Source organism: Microcaecilia unicolor, chromosome 6, assembly GCF_901765095.1.
Source record: "Microcaecilia unicolor chromosome 6, aMicUni1.1, whole genome shotgun sequence".
Taxonomy (NCBI): domain Eukaryota; kingdom Metazoa; phylum Chordata; class Amphibia; order Gymnophiona; family Siphonopidae; genus Microcaecilia; species Microcaecilia unicolor.
In genome coordinates, this window is record NC_044036.1 from 308872384 (window position 1) to 308893764 (window position 21381).

The window sequence follows — 21381 nt, forward strand, 5'->3', positions numbered from 1 at the left end:
ATCTGCAACGCTGCTTCTTCGGCACTTCATCCACGCTTGCTGGGACCCCCTACAGTGCCTTGATGGGAGCTGTTCCAGCCACTTTGATACATCTCGACGCCTGGCTTTCCACAGTCCATTTTAGACTCTTTCCCTTCCCTTCTTCCTCTGTTCCTCTACCTCCTCTCCTGTCATTGTAATTGTTTTCTCAGTTCATTGTAAACCGCTTTGGGGCTGCTTTCAGTGGCAAAAAATGGGGTATAAATGTTCTAAATAAAGAAAAAATAACTCGAGCTAAGCTTTAGTAAAAGACCCTCATCGTTTCTACCCTGTAGACTGACAGACTCATACAGAGGCATTATCACCTCCTTTTCCCTACAGGCCATTCCTCACCTTATGCACCCAAGCATAAGGCTTCTGGCTTTTGCCATAGCTTTTTATACTAGTTTGGCTATTTTAAGATCTTGGATAATGATCATGTCTAGGTCCCATTCTGCTTTTGTGCATAGAAGGTCCTTCACCCTCTTTACTGTACTCCTTTGTTTTTTTTTTTTTTTGCAGCCCAAATTCATAACCTTTGTTTTGTTTTGTGTGTGTGTATGTGTTTTTTTTTTTTTTTTGCTTTAAATCTTAACTGCCAAATTCTGGACTATTCTTTGAGTATCACTAGATACCTCCTCATTGTATCTACACCATCATGGGTATCTACTCTATTGCAGGTGTTGGTATCATCTGCACAGGGCCGGTCTTAGGCAGAGGCGACCAAGGCGGCCGCATAGGGCCCCGCGCCTAAGGGGGCCCCGTTCTGCCTCCACTCCGACCTCCGCTCGCCTCGGACGACCGTCCGCATCATTCATGATGATCCTGTGGCTCGGCCACTCCACTTCTGGGGAGGGGAGGTTTCATGATAGCATTGTGCTTATTATTTCAATCAGTTTTTTTGTACAAGTTTAGCTTCATTTGTCTTTATTTGAAATTTCATAAATAAAAAGAAATTTTAAAAATGGAATAATCTTATCAATGGGGTGGAGCTAGGGTGGGGGCGGAGCTAGGGCAGGGCTAGGGGGGGCTAGGATGGGGCCCCACCAAATTGGTCTGTACAGGGCCCCGCACTTGCTAAGACCGGCCCTGCATCTGCAAAGAGGCAAACCTTACCAGACAGCTGGTCCACAGTATCAGTCACAAAAATGTTAAAAAGTACTAGACCAAGGACCGATCCCTGCTGTACACCACTGATAATGCCCTTTCCCTCAGAGTGAACTCCATTTATGACTGCCCTTTGTCTTCCTGGCAACCCAGTCAGTCACTTTAAGGTCCATTCCGAGGGTGCTCAGTTATATTTATGTTGCCCATATGACTCATAAATAAACTAAGCAGACTGCGCTCTCTTCATTTATAGGTAGGGTTTGGGCCCCCTGTTGCATGGGAGCCCAGGGTGGTTGCCTTGATTTGCACCCCTGTTCCTGTGCCTTAGTGACATCACTCAGCTTTGCAGGTGGGATCCTGAGCAATTATCTCACCCCTTCCCTTCTCCCCCCACCAGTCCAGGAAACCAGATCTCCTTCATCAAGTGCACAGCACTCCCATTCTGTTGATATATTTATTTTTGTGTCACAGTGTAAAGAAAAGCAAAGTACGGCTGGAGTCTCAGAGCTTATGGCCGAAGACAGTACTGCTGCTGCTTCTTTTAACCTGCATGGTCCTCGCAGGATTCTTGTCCTGGCCTTACATGGGACGTGAGGATGGTGTTACCCAAGTTCTGGCTCATTCTCATGAAACTGTGCAGGAGAGATTCTTCAAGGTGCCCTGCTCCGAGGACTACGACAACCATAAAAGGTTTCCAGGTATTTGTTAGTAGCTTTTACTATTTATTATCCTTTCAATAATTCTAAATCTGTTCAGAAGCTAGGGGTGAGAAGGATGCCTTCGGATTCATTGCTGTACTGGCATTATCCACCAGAATGTAACCTGCTCAGAGTAGTCTGATTACCACCCAGAAGGATGAGAGAGAGCCTCCTTGAAATTCAGGGATTTGGAAGCAGTTTGTGAATTGTCGGGAATGTAGATAGGGGGGAAAAGGCCGTGTTTGAATTTGGGCAGCATTACAAAGCAAAACACTCCTTTTTATTTCAAAGATTGCCATTTCCTGTGCTTACCACTGACTTCAACTACCGACTGTAAGTAAAGTTTTTGAAGGAAAAACTAATACAAGGGTGCCCTTGAAAATGAAGTTTGACTGAAAAGCATGCCTTTCCTGTATATCGGGAATGTAGTAAAAATAATTTTAAATGTTAACCTTTGAGGATCTGGGAAAGGGTGAAGTTGGCATTTCGATTGCAGCCAACATGAGATGCTGAAGGCATACCTCAGAAGATGTTTTCCTCAGGGTGGAAAAGTAGCTTAATGGTTAGAGCAGTGGGCCGAGAACCTAGAAAGTTCAGAATTCAAATCCCACTGTGGCTGTTGTGGATTTGTACATGTTTAACCTCCCCCCTCCCATTGCCTCTGCTACAAATTATCTACGTAAGCCATCTGGGGACAGGAAATTGTACCTGACTCTAACTCACCTGGAGCTACAACTGAAACATGTGAGCTAAATCCAATAATCCCTTCCCCTCTGAGAGTTCTCTAATCTGTCTTGATTTTTTTTTTTTAATGAGTAAAAATACTATTCCTTTATTCTTGATAGTGTTGTGGTGGAATTAGAAAAGGTTCAAAGAAGAGCGACTACAATGATAAAGGGGATGGAACCCCTCTCATATAAGGATAGTCTAAAGAGGTCAGGGCTCTTCAGCTTAGAAAAGAGATGGCTTAGGGGGATATAATTTAGGTGTACAAAATCCTGAGTGGTGTAGAATGGGTAAAAGTGAATTGATTGTACTTTTTGAAAGAGTGTAAACAAAAAAAATAAATAAATAAAAATCAGCCAGGGGACACTTGATGAAGTTACATGGAAATACTTTAAAAACAAATAGGAGGAAATATTTTTTCACTCAACAACTAGTTAAGCTCTGAAACTCATTACCAGAGGATTTGGTAACAGCAGTTCATGTATCTGGGTTTAAAAAAAATGGTTTAGACAAGTTCCTGGAGGAAAAGTCCATAGTCTGCTATTGAGATTGACATAGGGAAACATCACTACTTGCCTCAATAGCGTGGAATATTGCTACTGGTTGGGGTTCTGTCAGGTACTTGTGACCTGGATTGGCCACTGTTGGAAACAGGATACTGGGCTACATGGACCATCGGTCTGACCCAGTATGGCTACTCTTACATTCTTATGTTTTCTATTAAAACATTTTGCCTGTGCAAAAAGCAGTTGCAAAGGACCTACCTGTGGATATTTTCAAAGTGACAGGGTACGCACACTTCTCTTTTGCAATTTGGTGCAAAGTCTGTAGGTAAAAAGCACCTTTGGACTTTGCACCAAGTGAAACAGTTTAAAAATTAAAGCAGTTTTCAAGGGGACATACAGGGAGTGTGTTTACCTACAGAAATCCCCCTTTATCTGTAACCCCCCCCCCCCACCAACATTTGGCGATACCTTTGATGTAAACACTTCTCAAAGGGGCCTCTTTACGAAACTGTATTCGCTGTTTTAACACGATTACTGTGTGCCAGTTTCTGCATGCAAAAGCTAACACAGAAAACACCATTGAGGAGCAGGGACTGACTCCTTAGTGCACATTTTAGTTAATACAGAGGTCATTACCGTTTGTTGGCTGTTAATGTGGGCAGATAATGCAGAGGAGCTAGCGCCACCTTGAGGTTAACAGCCATTGCACGCTATCTGCTGTGCGGCTAATTAGTTCATTAGTCTTGATATACATCCTTTTTGGGGGCGCCAAGCAAAGTGATTCACATTCAGAATGTAGTGGAAAAGGAAAGGATTGCCTTCATGATTAAAAGAAAAGAAGAAATAAGAGGTAAGATCAAGTACAGCTAGAATAGTCAAAGGAGCCTACAGGTGACAGGATAAACTCTGGGTCACCAATACCCAAGTGCTCACCAAAAGAATGAGAGAATGGCAAGGAGGGCTTCGGCACATAATGACAGTGGAAGGTCATCCAAAGAAGTGGGGACCAGTGTACTATGAATGCTGGCTCCTCCCACGACCAAAGGGCTTGGATTTGGTCATTTCTGAGATGGGCCTCCTTGGTTTCCATTATCGCTGAAAACCAGGGACGACCATCTCTAAGATCGACCTAAATGTTGAGATTTGGGCGTCCCCGACTGTATTATCGAAACGAAAGATGGACGCCCATCTTGTTTCAATAATACAGGTTTCCCCGCCCCTTTGCGAGGACATCCTGCGAGGATGCCCTCAGGAAAACTTGGGCGCCTCGTTTGATTATGTCCCTCTTTGTTGTGTAAGGTAAAGTCTTGCAATTGAACTCCTGTAAGCAGGTGCCCCAACTCCACAGTCCACTGTTGGGCAAGGGAGGCATAGGCAACTTCTGGAGTCGTATCCGTGCTCTGTGATGAAATCGTTAAGATACTACTGATTGAGAGCCTAAGGTAAGGGTCTCTGACAGCACCTACTACTACTACTATTTAGCATTTCTATAGCGCCTCAAGGCATACGCAGCGCTGCACAAACATAGAAGAAAGACAGTCCCTGCTCAAAGAGCTTACAATCTAATAGACAAAAAATAAATAAAGTAAGCAAATCAAATCAATTAATGTGAACGGGAAGGAAGAGAGGAGGGTAGGTGGAGGCGAGTGGTTACAAGTGGTTACGAGTCAAAAGCAATGTTAAAGAGGTGGGCTTTCAGTCTAGATTTAAAGGTGGCCAAGGATGGGGCAAGACGTAGGGGCTCAGGAAGTTTATTCCAGGCGTAGGGTGCAGCGAGATAGAAGGCGCGAAGTCTGGAGTTGGCAGTAGTGGAGAAGGGAACAGATAAGAAGGATTTATCCATGGAGCGGAGTGCACGGGAAGGGGTGTAGGGAAGGACGAGTGTGGAGAGATACTGGGGAGCAGCAGAGTGAATACATTTATAGGTTAGTAGAAGAAGTTTGAACAGGATGCGAAAACGGATAGGGAGCCAGTGAAGGGTCTTGAGGAGAGGGGTAGTATGAGTAAAGCGACCCTGGCGGAAGATGAGACGGGCAGCAGAGTTTTGAACCGACTGGAGAGGGGAGAGGTGACTAAGTGGGAGGCCAGCAAGAAGCAGATTGCAGTAGTCTAAACGAGAGGTGACAAGGGTGTGGATGAGGGTTTTGGTAGAGTGCTCGGAAAGAAAGGGGCGGATTTTACGGATGTTGTAAAGAAAGAAACGACAGGTTTTGGCGGTCTGCTGGATATGAGCAGAGAAGGAGAGAGAAGAGTCCCGTCCTATCCTATCTAATCTATCTAGGAATCTTCACGACATTGACCCTTCATCTCTATCCTCCCATGTTTCAAACCTCCTCTCTACTGTGGCACCATCCACGTCTGTCAACGAGGCTGTTTCTTCTTACAACAATACTCTATCCTCTGCCTTAGACACTCTTGCACCTTTGATGACCCGCCCTGTAAGGCGTACAAAACCCCAACCTTGGCTGACTTCTAATATCCGCTACCTACGTTCCTGTACCCGCTCCGCCGAACGCCTCTGGCGGAAATCTCGGGCCCTTGCTGATTTCTTACACTTTAAGTTCATGCTGACCTCCTTCCAATCTGCTCTTTTACGTGCCAAACAGGATTATTATATCCAACTGACCAACTCTCTTGGCTCTAATCCTCGACTTCTCTTCACCACATTGAACTCTCTCCTCAAGGTGCCCCCTCCCCCAACTCCCCCTTCACTATCTCCTCAGACCCTTGCTGAATTCTTTCACAACAAGGTTCAAAAGATAAACCTTGCTTTCTCTACCTCACCAGCTCTCCCTCCACTAGTCCATTCCCCTCTCTCTCCTTCCCCTCATTCCCTTTCCTCCTTTCCTGAAGTTACTATTGAGGAAACTACACTTCTCCTTTCTTCCTCAAAATGTACCACCTGTTCCTCTGATCCCATTCCCACCCACCTTCTTAATGCCATCTCTCCTACTCTTATTCCTTTTATCTGTCACATTCTCAACCTCTCACTTTCCACTGCGACTGTCCCTGCTGCCTTTAAACATGCTGTGGTCACACCTCTCCTTAAGAAGCCTTCACTTGACCCTACTTGTCCCTCTAATTACCGACCCATCTCCCTCCTTCCTTTTCTCTCCAAATTACTTGAGCGTGCTGTTCACCGCCGCTGCCTTGATTTTCTCTCCTCACATGCTATTCTTGACCCATTACAATCTGGTTTTCGCCCTCTCCACTCAACCGAAACTGCGCTTACTAAAGTCTCCAATGACCTATTACTGGCTAAATCCAGAGGTCAATATTCCATCCTCATTCTTCTTGATCTTTCCGCTGCTTTTGACACTGTCGATCACAGCATACTTCTCGATACCCTGTCCTCACTTGGATTCCAGGGCTCTGTCCTTTCCTGGTTCTCTTCCTACCTCTCCCTCCGCACCTTTAGTGTTCACTCTGGTGGATCCTCTTCTACTTCTATCCCTCTGCCTGTCGGCGTACCCCAGGGTTCTGTTCTTGGTCCCCTCCTCTTTTCTATCTACACTTCTTCCCTTGGTTCATTAATCTCATCCCATGGCTTTTCCTACCACCTCTATGCTGATGACTCCCAAATCTACCTTTCTACCCCTGATATCTCACCTTGCATCCAAACCAAAGTTTCAGCGTGCTTGTCTGACATTGCTGCCTGGATGTCTCAACGCCACCTGAAATTAAATATGACCAAAACCGAGCTTCTCATTTTCCCCCCCAAACCCACCTCCCCGCTCCCCCCGTTTTCTATTTCTGTTGATGGCTCTCTCATTCTCCCTGTCTCCTCAGCTCGAAACCTTGGGGTCATCTTTGACTCTTCTCTCTCCTTCTCTGCTCATATCCAGCAGACCGCCAAGACCTGTCGTTTCTTTCTTTACAACATCCGTAAAATCCGCCCCTTTCTTTCCGAGCACTCTACCAAAACCCTCATCCACACCCTTGTCACCTCTCGTTTAGACTACTGCAATCTGCTTCTTGCTGGCCTCCCACTTAGTCACCTCTCCCCTCTCCAGTCAGTTCAAAACTCTGCTGCCCGTCTCATCTTCCGCCAGGGTCGCTTTACTCATACTACCCCTCTCCTCAAGACCCTTCACTGGCTCCCTATCCGTTTTCGCATCCTGTTCAAACTTCTTCTACTAACCTATAAATGTACTCACTCTGCTGCTCCCCAGTATCTCTCCACACTCGTCCTTCCCTACACCCCTTCCCGTGCACTCCGCTCCATGGATAAATCCTTCTTATCTGTTCCCTTCTCCACTACTGCCAACTCCAGACTTCGCGCCTTCTGTCTCGCTGCACCCTACGCCTGGAATAAACTTCCTGAGCCCCTACGTCTTGCCCCATCCTTGGCCACCTTTAAATCTAGACTGAAAACCCACCTCTTTAACATTGCTTTTGACTCGTAACCACTTGTAACCACTCGCCTCCACCTACCCTCCTCTCTTCCTTCCCGTTCACATTAATTGATTTGATTTGCTTACTTTATTTATTTTTTGTCTATTAGATTGTAAGCTCTTTGAGCAGGGACTGTCTTTCTTCTATGTTTGTACAGCGCTGCGTATGCCTTGTAGCGCTATAGAAATGCTAAATAGTAGTAGTAGTAGTAGTAAGAGTCAAAGATGACCCCAAGGTTTCGAGCTGAGGAGACAGGGAGAATGAGAGAGCCATCAACAGAAATAGAAAATGGGGGGAGTGGGGAGGTGGGTTTGGGGGGGAAAATGAGAAGCTCGGTTTTGGTCATATTGGTCATATTGGACATATTCCTTGAGAGCTGTCCAATCCAACGAGAGTACATAATGTCGAGCTTGGACATAAGCAAAACAGTCTGAGGAGGACACGATAATCTTGTTATCACAGAAAATGATTTTGGTTTTCCTTCTTGATCAATAAATTGTAGCAAATAAAGGATACCCTTCTGCATGAATATACTGTCACCCAGTCCAGAAGGGAAATACCTAGAAGTCCTTTAGTTCTTCGCCTGTGTCCAGGACCGGGAAGTTGCATCAGAGAGAAGACTTGGAGCTAGTGCAAACAAGGGGAAGGAGTTGCTGCCTGCAAAGTGAAGGATTTAAAGGTACCCGGGGGGGGGGGTTGGGGGAGTGAAGTTAAGTGACCCTCCAATCCCCCCGGGGAGGGGGAAGGAGAGAGAGAGAGAGATGCTGGGCTGGGGGAGGGGTGTTGTCAAGCCCGCCCAAAATTCGCTGTCTGGCTACTTCCCTGCTAAGCCATGCTTTGGAGACTGGAGGAATAACGAGGCGATAGTCATGAATATACTACGGTGGACTAAAGCAGGATAACAATTTATTTTCTGCTTGAACTGGAGGGCAGCCCTCCCAAAAATACTGGGATCACCCCAACAGTTAAACGCTGAGGCTTTGCAGCTGTTGAACATTAATTGTGACAATTGACACACACAACAGCACTTATAACCCCTTTTACCAAACTGTGGTAAGAGGGGGCCTGTGGTAGCTTCGGCATGTGTTTTTTGATGTGCACCGAGGCCCTCAAAAGGCGCTTTTTCGTTTTTAAGTTTTTTTGTTTTGTTTTTGTTTTAAAGGAAATGGCTGTGCGCTAATCATAGGGATTGGTGCGTGGCCATTTCCTGGGGGGAGGGGGGAAGCCTTGATTGCCACCTATTTAGGTGATGGTAAGGGTTCCTGTGGTAACCAGGCAGCGCATGGTGCTGCCCGATTTACCACCAGGTAAGCCCCCAGTGTTACAAAAATACAAGATGTTTTTGTAGCACCGGAAATGGCGTTCTCTGGGGGTGGGAACTGCTGCTGGGCTCCTGCGGTAGTTGCGAATTGCCACATGCTGAGCCCTTTTGTAAAAGGGCCCCTTAGTGAATACAGGCCGAAGTATTTGTTTACCGTTTTGATATAATTAACCAACCACCCTTTGTTAAAAGCGCAACAAGGCAGTATATACAGTAGTGAAAAAAGTTATGAAAGGAAAATGGTTAACAATAGGAATGAGAAGTGAAGACAAAAATAAAAAAAGCACATAACCCAGACAATAAAAAGTATAAGACAAATGAGGTCACATCTACGGGTTTCCAAATAAGGTAGATACCAAGTATTATCCTCCTCATGTCTCCCTACGAATATTGACTTAGCCGGTTATCTTTAAACTGGCCAAAAATAAACCAGATATTTAGTGCCGGTCATCGGAAATGGCCCGGCATTGAATATCCGGTTTTAGTGCCAACTGCGGGAGTTAGCCGGTCTTAACTCCTACAGTCTGGATATCAGCCTCATAGAGTGAAAGTTGCATGCAGTGGCGTTCCTAGGGGGGGGGGGGGGGCGGTCCGCCCCCGGGTGCACGTTGCTGGGGGGGGGGGGGGGGGGTGCGCGCGGGCTGCCCTCCATTTGTCCATGCTTCTTCTCTGCCCCGGAACAGGTTACTTCCTGTTCTGGGGCAGAGAAGAAGCATGGAACAACGGAGGACAGGTGCGCGCGGCACCCCCCCTGGCGGCGTGCACCTGGTGGGGGCGGGCCTTCGCGGGTGTGTCCTTTTGCCGGGGGGGGGGGTCCGCGCTGCATCGGGGGGGAGGGCGCTGCACCCGTGGGGTGGGGCGAGGCGAATTGGCGATCCGCCCCGGGTGCCAGCCCCCCTAGGAACGCCACTGGTTGCACGTGAAGTCAGAAAGGTGCATTATATAATCTCAGCTAGGTTAAGAGTGGATAACAAGTCCTGCTACAGTATGGACGGCTGGTGTTAGTCCTGGTGTGTGTGTGACTAGCTTGTTTTGCTTCTTCCATTAAAGACTTGGGAGAAGAGCCTTGGTTAAGATTTGCAGATATAATAAGAGGTACTGAGAAAGTCATAGACAAGTAGAGAATAAAGAGTTAAAAGGGTTCCAGAGGAGATCCGGGAAATTATAGACCGGTGAGTCTGACGTCGGTGCCGGGCAAGATGGTGGAGGCTATTATTAAGAATAAAATTGCAGAGCATATACAAAAACATGGACTGATGAGACAAAGTCAGCACGGATTTAGTGAAGGGAAGTCTTGCCTCACCAATCTAATGCATTTTTTTGAGGGGGTAAGCAAACATGTGGACAATGGGGAGCCGGTTGATATTGTATATCTGGATTTTCAGAAGGCGTTTGACAAAGTGCCGCACGAAAGACTCCTGAAGAAATTGCAGAGTCATGGAAGCGGAGGTAGGGTATTATTATGGATTAAGAACTGGTTGAAAGATAGGAAGCAGAGAGTAGGATTGCGTGGCCAGTATTCTCAGTGGAGGAGGGTAGTTAGTGGGGTCCCGCAGGGGTCTGTGCTGGGTCCGTTGCTTTTTAATGTATTTATAAATGACCTAGAGATGGGAATAACTAGTGAGGTAATTAAATTCGCCGATGACACAAAATTATTCAGGGTCGTCAAGTCGCAGGAGGAATGTGAACGATTACAGGAGGACCTTGCGAGACTGGGAGAATGGGCGTGCAAGTGGCAGATGAAGTTCAATGTTGACAAGTGCAAAGTGATGCATGTGGGTAAGAGGAACCCGAATTATAGCTACGTCTTGCAAGGTTCCGCGTTAGGAGTTACGGATCAAGAAAGGGATCTGGGTGTCGTCGTCGATGATACGCTGAAACCTTCTGCTCAGTGTGCTGCTGCGGCCAGGAAAGCGAATAGAATGTTGGGTGTTATTAGGAAGGGTATGGAGTCCAGGTGTGCGGATGTTATAATGCCGTTGTATCGCTCCATGGTGCGACCGCACCTGGAGTATTGTGTTCAGTACTGGTCTCCGTATCTCAAAAAAGATATAGTAGAATTGGAAAAGGTACAGCGAAGGGCGACGAAAATGATAGTGGGGATGGGACGACTTTCCTATGAAGAGAGGCTGAGAAGGCTAGGGCTTTTCAGCTTGGAGAAGAGACGGCTGAGGGGAGATATGATAGAAGTGTATAAAATAATAAGTGGAATGGATCGGGTGGATGTGAAGCGACTGTTCACGCTATCCAAAAATACTAGGACTAGAGGGCATGAGTTGAAGCTACAGTGTGGTAAATTTAAAACGAATCGGAGAAAATTTTTCTTCACCCAACGTGTAATTAGACTCTGGAATTCGTTGCCGGAGAACGTGGTATGGGCGGTTAGCTTGACGGAGTTTAAAAAGGGGTTAGATAGATTCCTAAAGGACAAGTCCATAGACCGCTATTAAATGGACTTGGAAAAATTCCGCATTTTTAGGTATAACTTGTCTGGAATGTTTTTACGTTTGGGGAGCGTGCCAGGTGCCCTTGACCTGGATTGGCCACTGTCGGTGACAGGATGCTGGGCTAGATGGACCTTTGGTCTTTCCCAGTATGGCACTACTTATGTACTTATGTACTTATGTCCAAGCTGCTGTTTGAGCTAGCACCCTGGGAAATTAAAAGTCATTTAATAGAAACATTTCATTTTTTTTTTTTTTTTACAATATCTTAACAAAAGCTAGCATTAAACTTTTGAGTCTCTTAATCTCAATTTTCAAATTAAGATCACAAATTTTGTTTATTTTTACAGTGAAACCTCAGTTTTCGTTGACTTCTGTTATCGTTGATTTCGGTTTTCGTTTATTTTTACAGTGAAACCTCGGTTTTCGTTGACTTCGGTTATCGTCTGTTTCGGTTTTAGTTGATTTTTTTCAGTGAAAAATTTGTCTCAGATTTCGTTGGTTGCCTCGGTTTTCGTTGATAATTTTGCGAAAACAAAGGGTGTGACCCATGCGTTCTCCTGCTCATTGTGGCGTTGTTTCTCGTTGTGTGAGCATCACCCTGCGCGTCTAACGCAGCGCACACAAGATAAAATCACATGTGCTCAAATCTAATTTTCCCTGTTAAGTGTTTCTCTTGCTAATAAGTTAACCCTTTCCCTTTAGCTCCATCATGGGACTATATTTATTCTCTATAAAATGTGTTTTTGGTATGTATTTTGGAGTGTTTAGAACAAATTAATTGGATTTACATTGATTCATATGGAAATAATTGCCTCGGTTTTCCTCCATTTCGGTTTTCATTGATTGTTTTTGGACGGATTATCAACGAAAACCGAGGTATCACTGTATTTCATTTGAATGTGTGTGGATTAGATAACAGGATTGTTGAAATCACTTAGAAAGTGATTGTAAACTAATGCATTGAGATAAGTTTGGGAAATTCTGTTTTGATAGTGGAAACGTGAAAATTCAAAGAAACTCATAAAAAAACAACAAAGATGAACTGGTGTTGAACAGCAAAACTTTAAATGTTCTCCTTGGTGGTGTGAATGTTTATATACAAGTAATGAGTCTGCAAACTTCCTGTTTTTGTGTTGAATGTTTGCAATGCATGCAATGCATGAATACTTTCTGGGATGCCAGCTCTCAGTGAAACTATGATTTGGAGTTTGAGATTGGGATCATGAGAAATTGGACTCCAAAGCAAGGAATGTGTGGTGGAATGAGGATGATTGCAAAAGGTTTATTCCAGAAGGTCACTGGTGCCGGGATTTCAGCTGGGAGTAACACGTGGATGATCTGTTGCCAAATGAAACAAATTTTCCTTTTATGTTGAAGACACACTCCTGTAATTGCAGCTTTCATCACGAATCGCTAATAGAGGCTTTTGATCATGGAGGGGTATTTTTGCCAAAAGTAGTATATGCACACAGTCCGCTCTATTTCTGCTTTGAGAACAAGATCAGAAGATCATTTGGAAGTGTTTTTGTTTCATGGGAAAAGTCTGGGAAGTTTAGTGAAAGATGACAGACTGCATGGGAAATATTGTTTACTATGGAATATGTGAAACGTAATATAAATACGATGATAGTTTGCAGTGACTGTGTTTATTTTAATGAATAAATTATTGAACAAAATGGGGAAAACCCTCACAAATTGAGGTCTTTGTGAATAAATTGTATGTTGCCATTTTTTATGAAACTTTAAACCAGTGGAAAATAAAATCCTCTGAACTTAGCCAAGTAACGATCTTCTTGCAACACCTCGCATACCCTAGTGCCCTGATGGCGAACCTATGACACGCATGTCAGCACTGACATGCGTAGCCATTTTCGATGACACGCGGCGCCGCCACAGTGTGGTCCGCCCTCCCTCCTCACTCCCAGAAACTAACCTTAAAGCCTCCTTTCACGTCGCAGCAAGCAGCAGCAGGGCAGGCCACTCCTTCCTTCCGTGTCCCGCCCTCGCCTGACGTAACGTCCGCGAGGGCAGAGCACAGAAGGAAGGAGGAGAGGTCTGCCCTGCTGCTGCTTGCTGCGACGTGAAAGGAGGCTTTAAGGTTAGTTCTGGGCCCGGTAGCAGGTGGAGGGGGGGGGGGGGGGTGCCCAGCGACCTCGGGTGGGCAGGGATCTCGGGTGGGGGGGGGCCGGGGGCGGTCCTAGTAGCAGTGATTTTTCTCGAAGTGACACACCACCCGAGTTATGCTCGGTTTTTTGGCGAATTTTGACACACCAAGCTCAAAAGGTTGCCCATCACTGCCCTAGTGTGTATAGTCTGTATGTTATGCCTTTGAATCCACTTGCTACAGAGTTCCTTCTTTTTTTTTTTTTTTCCCTAGTATCTCATGATGAGATTTCAGGTGTGCTTAGCAAAACACATACATGATTTATATGGGATGTCCTGTTTTTCGTGTCCATACTTAAGCCATGGAAGGTTCTGGAATCTCAACATATTTACTTTGTAAATTATATCAATAATGAGGGTAGCTTTCAAAAACCACAAATATATGGACTATTAGAAGATTGTCCTTTTTTTTTTCCTACAGGTGAAAGTATGTGCTGATGATTAGTGGCGTTTTATGTAGCTATCTGAACCTATTGTTTTGTGTTGTCTGGAGCTGGCCCTTTCTGCCTCTTGCCATTCCTCAGAAGCTGGTGCCCTAGGCAACTGTCCAGTTTGCTTAATGGTTGGGCTACCCCTGGCGGGAAGAGTAACGACTGCCTTACCATATTCGTGTGTTGGGGAAGTGGATAGGTGGGACATGAGCAGATGAAGAGCATGGGGGGATATGCGGAGAGACTCACAGGGCAAGGGAAGGACTAAAATGGGGAAACAAAGAGAGAAAGCACAGGAGTTGATGATATGGAAGGTGGGGGAAGAAAGGGAGAGAGGTGGAGTGAGGGAGATGAAGAGCTAGAAGAGGAAAAGTTGGTTTAAGATGAGGTTAGAAGAAGCTGGAAGGAGGGCAATAAAGGAAAAGGAAATTTTGATCTTTTGTCTCCATTGCCTCATAATGGTGGAAGTGTGGGAGACATGAAAGATGTGGAGATAGGTGAAATGAGTGGGGAGACAATATGGAAGAGAAGGGAGTAGCAAAATGTGTAAAACAACAACAACAAAAAAAAGCCCTCCAATGAAATGGAGCTCAGTGTGGAACAGGGGTGTAGTCAGACTTCGGCGGGAGGGGGGGTACAGAGCTCGAGGTGAGGGGGCACATTTTAGCCCCCCCCTCCCCCCCGCCTTTGCTGACCATCACCACCACCACCAACAACAACTTTGACCCGCCCCTGCCAATGACCCTCTCGACCCCCCCCACTCCTGACGCCAACCCTCCCCTGCCGTCACCTACCTTTGCTGGCGGGGGACCCCAACCCCCACCAGCCGAGGTCTTCTTCCTTCATTCTGTTTCTGAGTCTGACGTCCTGCATGTTGTACGTGCAGGATGTCAGACTCACAGAAACAGAACGAAGCCTTGCGATCTACAGAAACAGAACAAAGGAAGAAGAGGACCTCGGCTGGCGGGGGTTGGGGTCCCCCGCCAGCAAAGGTAGCAGACGGTGACGGCAGGTTGGCAGCGGGAGGGGGATCGAGAGGGTCGTCGGCAGGGGAGTCCAGGGCCAAATCTACGGGGGCCCAGGCCCAGGCCCCCGTGGCCCCAAGTAGCTACGCCCCTGGTTTGGAAAGTATCAGCATGGATGGTGTTGGAGCACTCGGTAAAGATTTTCAGTGGCATTGTTCAGATAATGCTGTTAAAACTCAGCTGGTCTGGTGAGCAGCATTTATCCGGGTGGGAGCGGCTGGAAATTAACCCCTTTAGTATTTAAAAGTGTCATTTTTGATCATTCGTTTCTGGGGGAATGGGGTGGGAACAGAAAGCTTTGTAAAGGGCAGGGAGGGAGTGAATGGGAGGGGGACACGAGGAGTAAGGGTGGGAAAGATGGTAGAGGAGAGAGGTTGAAGTGTTTGGGAACGAGAGAGCTAAAAAGATACATGGAAGAGGAGGAGATTTTTTTTTAAATTTATTTTAGTGCATATGATATACTGCTGATGCCTTCACACAGGCAGACAGCAGTTAACAAGTACAATTTTCTATACAGGTACTAGTACTATTCCTAATGGGCTCACAATCTAAGTATATATTGTACCTGGAGCAATGGAAGGCTAAGCGACGTGCCCAGGGTCACACAGAGCTGCAGAGGGAATTGAACCCAGTTACCCAGGATCTTAACCCACTGCAGACCGTTAGGCAGCAGCAGGAACCGAACCCAGTTCCCCAGATCTCCAATCCACTGCACTAACCATTAGGCCACTTTTTAAAAGGTTCATACAGTTATAATGGCTGTTAACCATGAATCTGCAGGTTAAAAATTCTTCTGCTGTCCAGTTAAACTATCTGACCAGACAAAATCCCTGTATGCCTAGTTGGACAAAGAAAAGGGGGGGATGGGGGAGTGTTTAAATTTAATTGACATAACATGATATATGTACACCACCTTGAGTGAATTCCTTCAAAAAGGTGGTAAATAAATCCTAATAAATAAATCAGTTCTAACCAGTTATGGGCTGGATTCAGTAAATGATACCCGAAGATAGGAGCTGGGAAGATCTGCGCTTAAACTAGTGTTCTGCATTAGAATTTATGTGCACCACGCTACAGAATATGCTAAGCATAAATTCTAATTAATCCCAATTAGTGCTGATAATTAACATTTAATTATCAGCACTGTTTAGCTTGTTAACTGTTATACACATTGTTATGGAATGCACTTCGATTTCTGTGTGCAAATCTCAGCACGCTATACAGAATCTGAGGGTGTGTGGGACCTGCCCATGCTCCTCCACCCACATATTTGCATCTTTGTAGTTGTGTGCTATATGCTTGCGTGCTAAGCTTGTAGAATACCTGTTAGTGTCCAACCAACACATGCTTGTGAATGTTATGCTCTAGTGCGTAAATGCTAGTACTCTATAATCTTAGTGCACAAATGACGCTTACTTTTAGGCGCTAAGATTATTGAATTAGTGGAATAGTGACTTGTCCGACTGTTAACAGTTTGGTCTGGCAGTTAGACCTCAGCAAAATTTGAGCATCGCTGGTAGTGGCAGCAATGGCGATCCTAGGTCGGCTGCCACCCGGGGCGCCCCTGCGCAATAACACCCCCCTCCCTGGCGCATCAAGCCCCCCACCCCCCGGGGTGCATTCTTGGCTGCTGGAAGGTGCAGAGAGCAGCCGCGCACCTGTCGGCTCCCTGCTCCCTCTGCCCCGGAAAAGGAAGTAACCTGTTCTGGGGCAGAGGGAGCAGGGAACCAGCAGAGCCGACGGGCGCACGGCTGCTACTACTACTACTATTAAACACTGCTCTCTGCACCCTCCAGCAGCTTTCACCCGGGATGGACCGCCTCCCCCCCACCGCCCCGCCCTTGCTACGCCACTGAGTGGAAGTGTAGGAGTGTGCAGGAAGGCCAAGAAGGCTGTGGTTTCTTCTTTATTAGTCTGCATCTGAGAGTTGGATCTTTCCTGGAATGCAGGGTTTAAGTCATGGTTGTTTTGTACCAGTGCTGTGTTTGGATGATTCTTTGATTTGCTTTCACTCTGTAAGCACAGAGGGGCGCTAATGTAATGTCTGTAGAAATACAATCCATCCTTTGCTGAGTAGCTGAGGACCGTTATCGCACATTAGATAGTTTGCCTTGCACTGAGTCAGTCCAGCAGCCTTCATAGTGGAATCCATATCGGAATCAGAACTGATGAAGCTCATCTGCTTTCCTTCCTTCCTTTTTTGTTTCTTTTTTCTAATTTGCATTTTGAAAATACAAATTTAAAAGAAAAGGAAAAAAAAATGAAAGGACAGAACTGTTACAAAAATATATATAAAAAAAGCAGTAGTCGTTAAATCCAAAACAGACCTATCCAAACTAGCTTTAAATCAGAAGGAGAATGAAAATTATGAAAGATCCCAAAACTCCAGCATCCCATGGCTATCCCCTGCCCCCCAACTTGATGTTCTCCCCCAAATTTCTCCAACTGTAATTTATTAATAAAAATGTAAGAATGATCTTGATGGGAAATCGCACATCTGCAGAGAAATTTCAGAAAAAAAGAAAGCCCCTAGAGCTATAAAACCCTAGGTTTCTTTCAGAAGAAGCTTGCATTGCCTGAGCTATATTAGGAAATAGCAGAATCTTGGCTCCACTAAGCAGGGCATTCTTCTTCCTGAAACAGGCTCTCGGAATTGACATTTTATCCCTCTCTGATGGAACAGTTGCTGCAGTGGCAACATTATCCTGTGAGTTCTCTAGAAAAGCAGTTAAATCTATGCTCTGAAGCAAGAATATTTAGTTCCTCGGTTAACTCGGTATGACGTTTGGCAGGAATATAATAACAAATAGCCACAGCCAAAGTATCGGAAGAACAGAGATTTAGCATCTTTTTAAAGTATTTCCTTAAGAGAATTTCTGTTACTAATAAACGAATGGAGGGAAGATTTAAACAATACATTTTGTGCTCTAGGTACATTCTCTACACCCTCGATCCTCAAATGTACAGCAAAAGGATCTTTAATACGTGAAGAGGATACGGCCTGTAAAGAAGTAATTTGCAATTCTAAATGAGTTGAATGTTTATCTAACGCAGCAACTTTGGAATCCACATTAGTAAACTTGGTAACTGCTGCTTGAGAAAAAGAAGGGTGACAGTCCCTCAAAACTTTCCCTCCGTTCTTGAAATTGCCTCTTCCACTGCATCGGGGACTGCTGGACTGGACTCGTAGGCAATGTCAATCTTAGGCAAAGAAACAACAGTACCGGTATCCAAAGATTTTGATGTTGGAGAAGAGGTAACAGCTTAACATAGGGCTGCACACACTCTCGCCCCAGCCCACACACACAAGTCACAAAATGACTGAGCAAGAAGCAAGTTTTTCTTTTGGGAATAGATGGCCACAGCTTTATTAAAACACATTAACATAACCCCTAGGAAGCACCCGAACTTTGAGTTCTATGTTGTAGAGCCTTCTCTTCCGCGCCATGCCTTTCCAGCTAGGGAGCATGTCTCACCGTTCCATGCGGCGGCCAGCCATATCTCCGCCTCCAGCATCACCGCGTGTCCATCTGCTTTGGACTGTACCCCAGTCTAGTATTCCACCTGCCATTTAGAGCCATTTAGGTGATTAGCCTGCCACCAGTGAGTGTTCCTGTCCTTGCCTCAAGCGGCTGAACTCCCTTTCGTCTGCTGTTCCAGCACCTCCAGCAGTTCCTAGGCTCGGGTGCCTCTGCCACAACTCCGGGCTGCAAAGCTTTCCCCGGGTCCCCCACTTTCCCTTGGATCCTCTTTTAGCAATGATTCTCCAGGGCCCCTGGAAGTCATTGAATTGCATCCTTGCTGAAGTTTCCAGGATGAAAGAACATAAGAACATGAGAGTAATGATACTGGGTCCGGAGTCAATCTAGCCCAGTATCCTCTTTTCCAACAGTGGCCAAGCCAGATCACAAGTACCTGGCAGAAACCCAAATGTAGCAGCACCTCATACTACAAATCCCAGGCGCAAGCAGTTGTTTCCCATGTGTGTCTCAATAGCAGACTAGGTGACGCCCATTCATGCCAAATCTTTACTGAGGTGCTCTGCATATAATGTGTACAGCGCTGCGTACATCTAGTAGCACTATAGAAATGATTAGTAGTAGTTCTAGGGATACTCGGGTGCTGCTCTGGCAAGGCTCCAAGGGGCAAGGCATCGTGCTGCAGCGCTAGTTTAGAGTTTAGTAAAACATTTCTATACTGCCTAATGTATAAACAGGTCTTAAATAAAGACATCATAAGAAAAGAGTTCCATTATTTTGCTGATATCGTGGTTATCATTCCCTGCAAGAGCAACACTGTACTAACTAGAGCTGTACCACATAGCATATTTATTATTCAGCCGAATCTTGAATCTGAATAATGGGCTTTGAGCTTTAACAAAACAATAAATAAAAGAAGCAACGTGAAATCGGAGATGAAATGTTTATTTCAGTAGGATTTAGCACAATAGAACCCCAGATTATTCGTATTTGACTTTAAATCACTATTCGGCTGACTACGAATAATGTATTCGGGGCATTATTTGGGGCCGAATCGAATACAAATACTCGGTACAGCCTTAGCTTAACATTAGGCAGCTTACAGAAAAGTTCAGGCTGATCTGCGTGCTGCTCATTATGTGCTAAGTAGGTCTCCCAGCAAGAGATCAAGTAAGAGTGAAAATTATTATGGGCCAGATATGCAGGAAATCTCCACCCCAGCTTAGAGTGAAAGTACATGGGCGCCTGGATCTATCCACACCAGTGAGTGATCAGAGACAGCCTCAGGCCCACAACAGCCTGGGTCACTGAGGACAACAAGGAAGGTGAAAGAAATATATAATGAGTCGGGAGAGGGTGCTGTGGGCCCTAGACCTGTGGCTGTACTTGCGATCTAGAGGGTGGAGCATACGCCAGGTGTCCACTAAATCCAGAGAAGTGCAAAATGTAGGCAAAACATTACTCCCTGGTCGTGGCAGGCCCCCCCCTGCCTAATGCCCATGGTACTGTCCAGAGTCGGGTCCATAAGTAAATTTATATCGCCAGCTATCAGGAGATTCTTATCTATATATGGTAAGAAGAGTTTCAGTAGCAGGGCTTTTTTTGAGGGGGTACTTGGGGGTACTGAGTATTGGCACCTTTTCCATTGTCTGCTAAAATTGACCCATGGACCCCAAGCTTTAATGAAAGAGCTCAGGTTCTACACAACAATTCTGCCAAATCATAGATTCTGTGATTGGTTGCAGGAGGCCTGGCTATTGTGGGTGGGTTCCTCAGTGATCACCCCCACCCTTGAAGGGTGTCCTGGCATTTGAGTACCGGCACCTTTTTTGCTAGAAAACATGCACTGTTCAGTAGTAAAGGGTAAAAACCGGAGCCATAAGAGGTGGGGTCATAAAGCACCAGAAGATGATGTTCCCGTTCCTATAGCCAAAGTTTAAGCAATAAATAATGGCCATCTGGGTCCTTAAAAAGAACCTCAGCCATGCAGGCTAGGGACTTCTTAATAAGAAATACCACCCCTTCTCGTCTACTCCCTGAAGAAGCAAAGTGAAGTTCCCCAACTTAGCTTTGTTGCATCTTTATGTGTTCTTGATCTGTCAAGTGGGTCTCTTGTAAACAGGCTATGAGGCATATTTTCAAAGCACTTTGGGAGGCTAAGTTCCATAGGTTTCTATGGAACTTTGGGAGGCTAAGTGCTTTGAAAATATGCCTCATAGTCTTCTCCCTGCTAATGTAGCATGGTTAAGATTTTTGTTCTTTTTATCGGGGCGGTAATACCTTCTACATTCCATATGATTATTCTACAGCACAGAGCAGACATTGCCAATAAAGAAAAGGTAATATCAATGTCCAAAGCTGAAACCCCACTGAAAAAGATAGGCATGGCACCCAGCCTCGCCTTGCTCTGCCCCGCGCTACTACTAAAGGTGTGCATTGGTTAGCCTGTAGAAACATAGCAAGATAGGTTACTGTTAGGTGTGCAGGAAATGTCTCTTTGTTCCCATATAATCCCACAACCCGGATCACCTGTACATACAAAAACAATTTCAAAACCTCTGGTAACCTAGGAAAAAACAAGACCGCTTTTAAAGCCTAGAGCCAAGCACTGGGGAGAGAAAACAGATCACGAAACAGCCCCAAATCTGCCTCTGAAAAGCACTAACATTACTAAATTTAATACATATAGAGAAATACTCATCAGCTCTACATATTAACTCTCAGAAGGAAGCTTGTGAACAGCAAAACTTCAACATATACCTGAAGGGTGAATTTGTTTATTTTTATTTATTTATATTTTGCTCACACCTTTTTCAGTAGTAGCTCAAGGTGAGTTATATTTAGGTACTGTGGATATTTCTCTGTCCCAGGAGAGCTCACAATCTAAGTTTGTACCAGAGGCAATGGAGGGTTAAGTGACTTGTCCAAGATCACAAGGAGCAGCAGTGGGATTTGAACCGGCCACCTCGGGATTGCAAGACCAGTGCTCTAACCACTTGGCCACTCCTTGTAGCGTTTAACCAGTCTGGGCCATCTTTCACATTGAGAAACACTTTCCAGGCCCC

General features: G+C 45.4%; 1 protein-coding gene across 2 annotated transcripts in view; it reads left to right on the plus strand.

Moving 5' to 3' along the window:
* The window catches only part of OGFOD3 (2-oxoglutarate and iron dependent oxygenase domain containing 3), a 148106-nt gene that overhangs the window by 6069 nt on the left and 120656 nt on the right, over positions 1 to 21381 (plus strand). For both annotated transcript variants that reach the window (XM_030208129.1, XM_030208128.1), the window contains exon 2: positions 1597 to 1823. In XM_030208129.1, coding sequence (XP_030063989.1) covers positions 1597 to 1823 — 227 coding nt within the window. The remainder of the gene's footprint in view (positions 1 to 1596; positions 1824 to 21381) is intronic.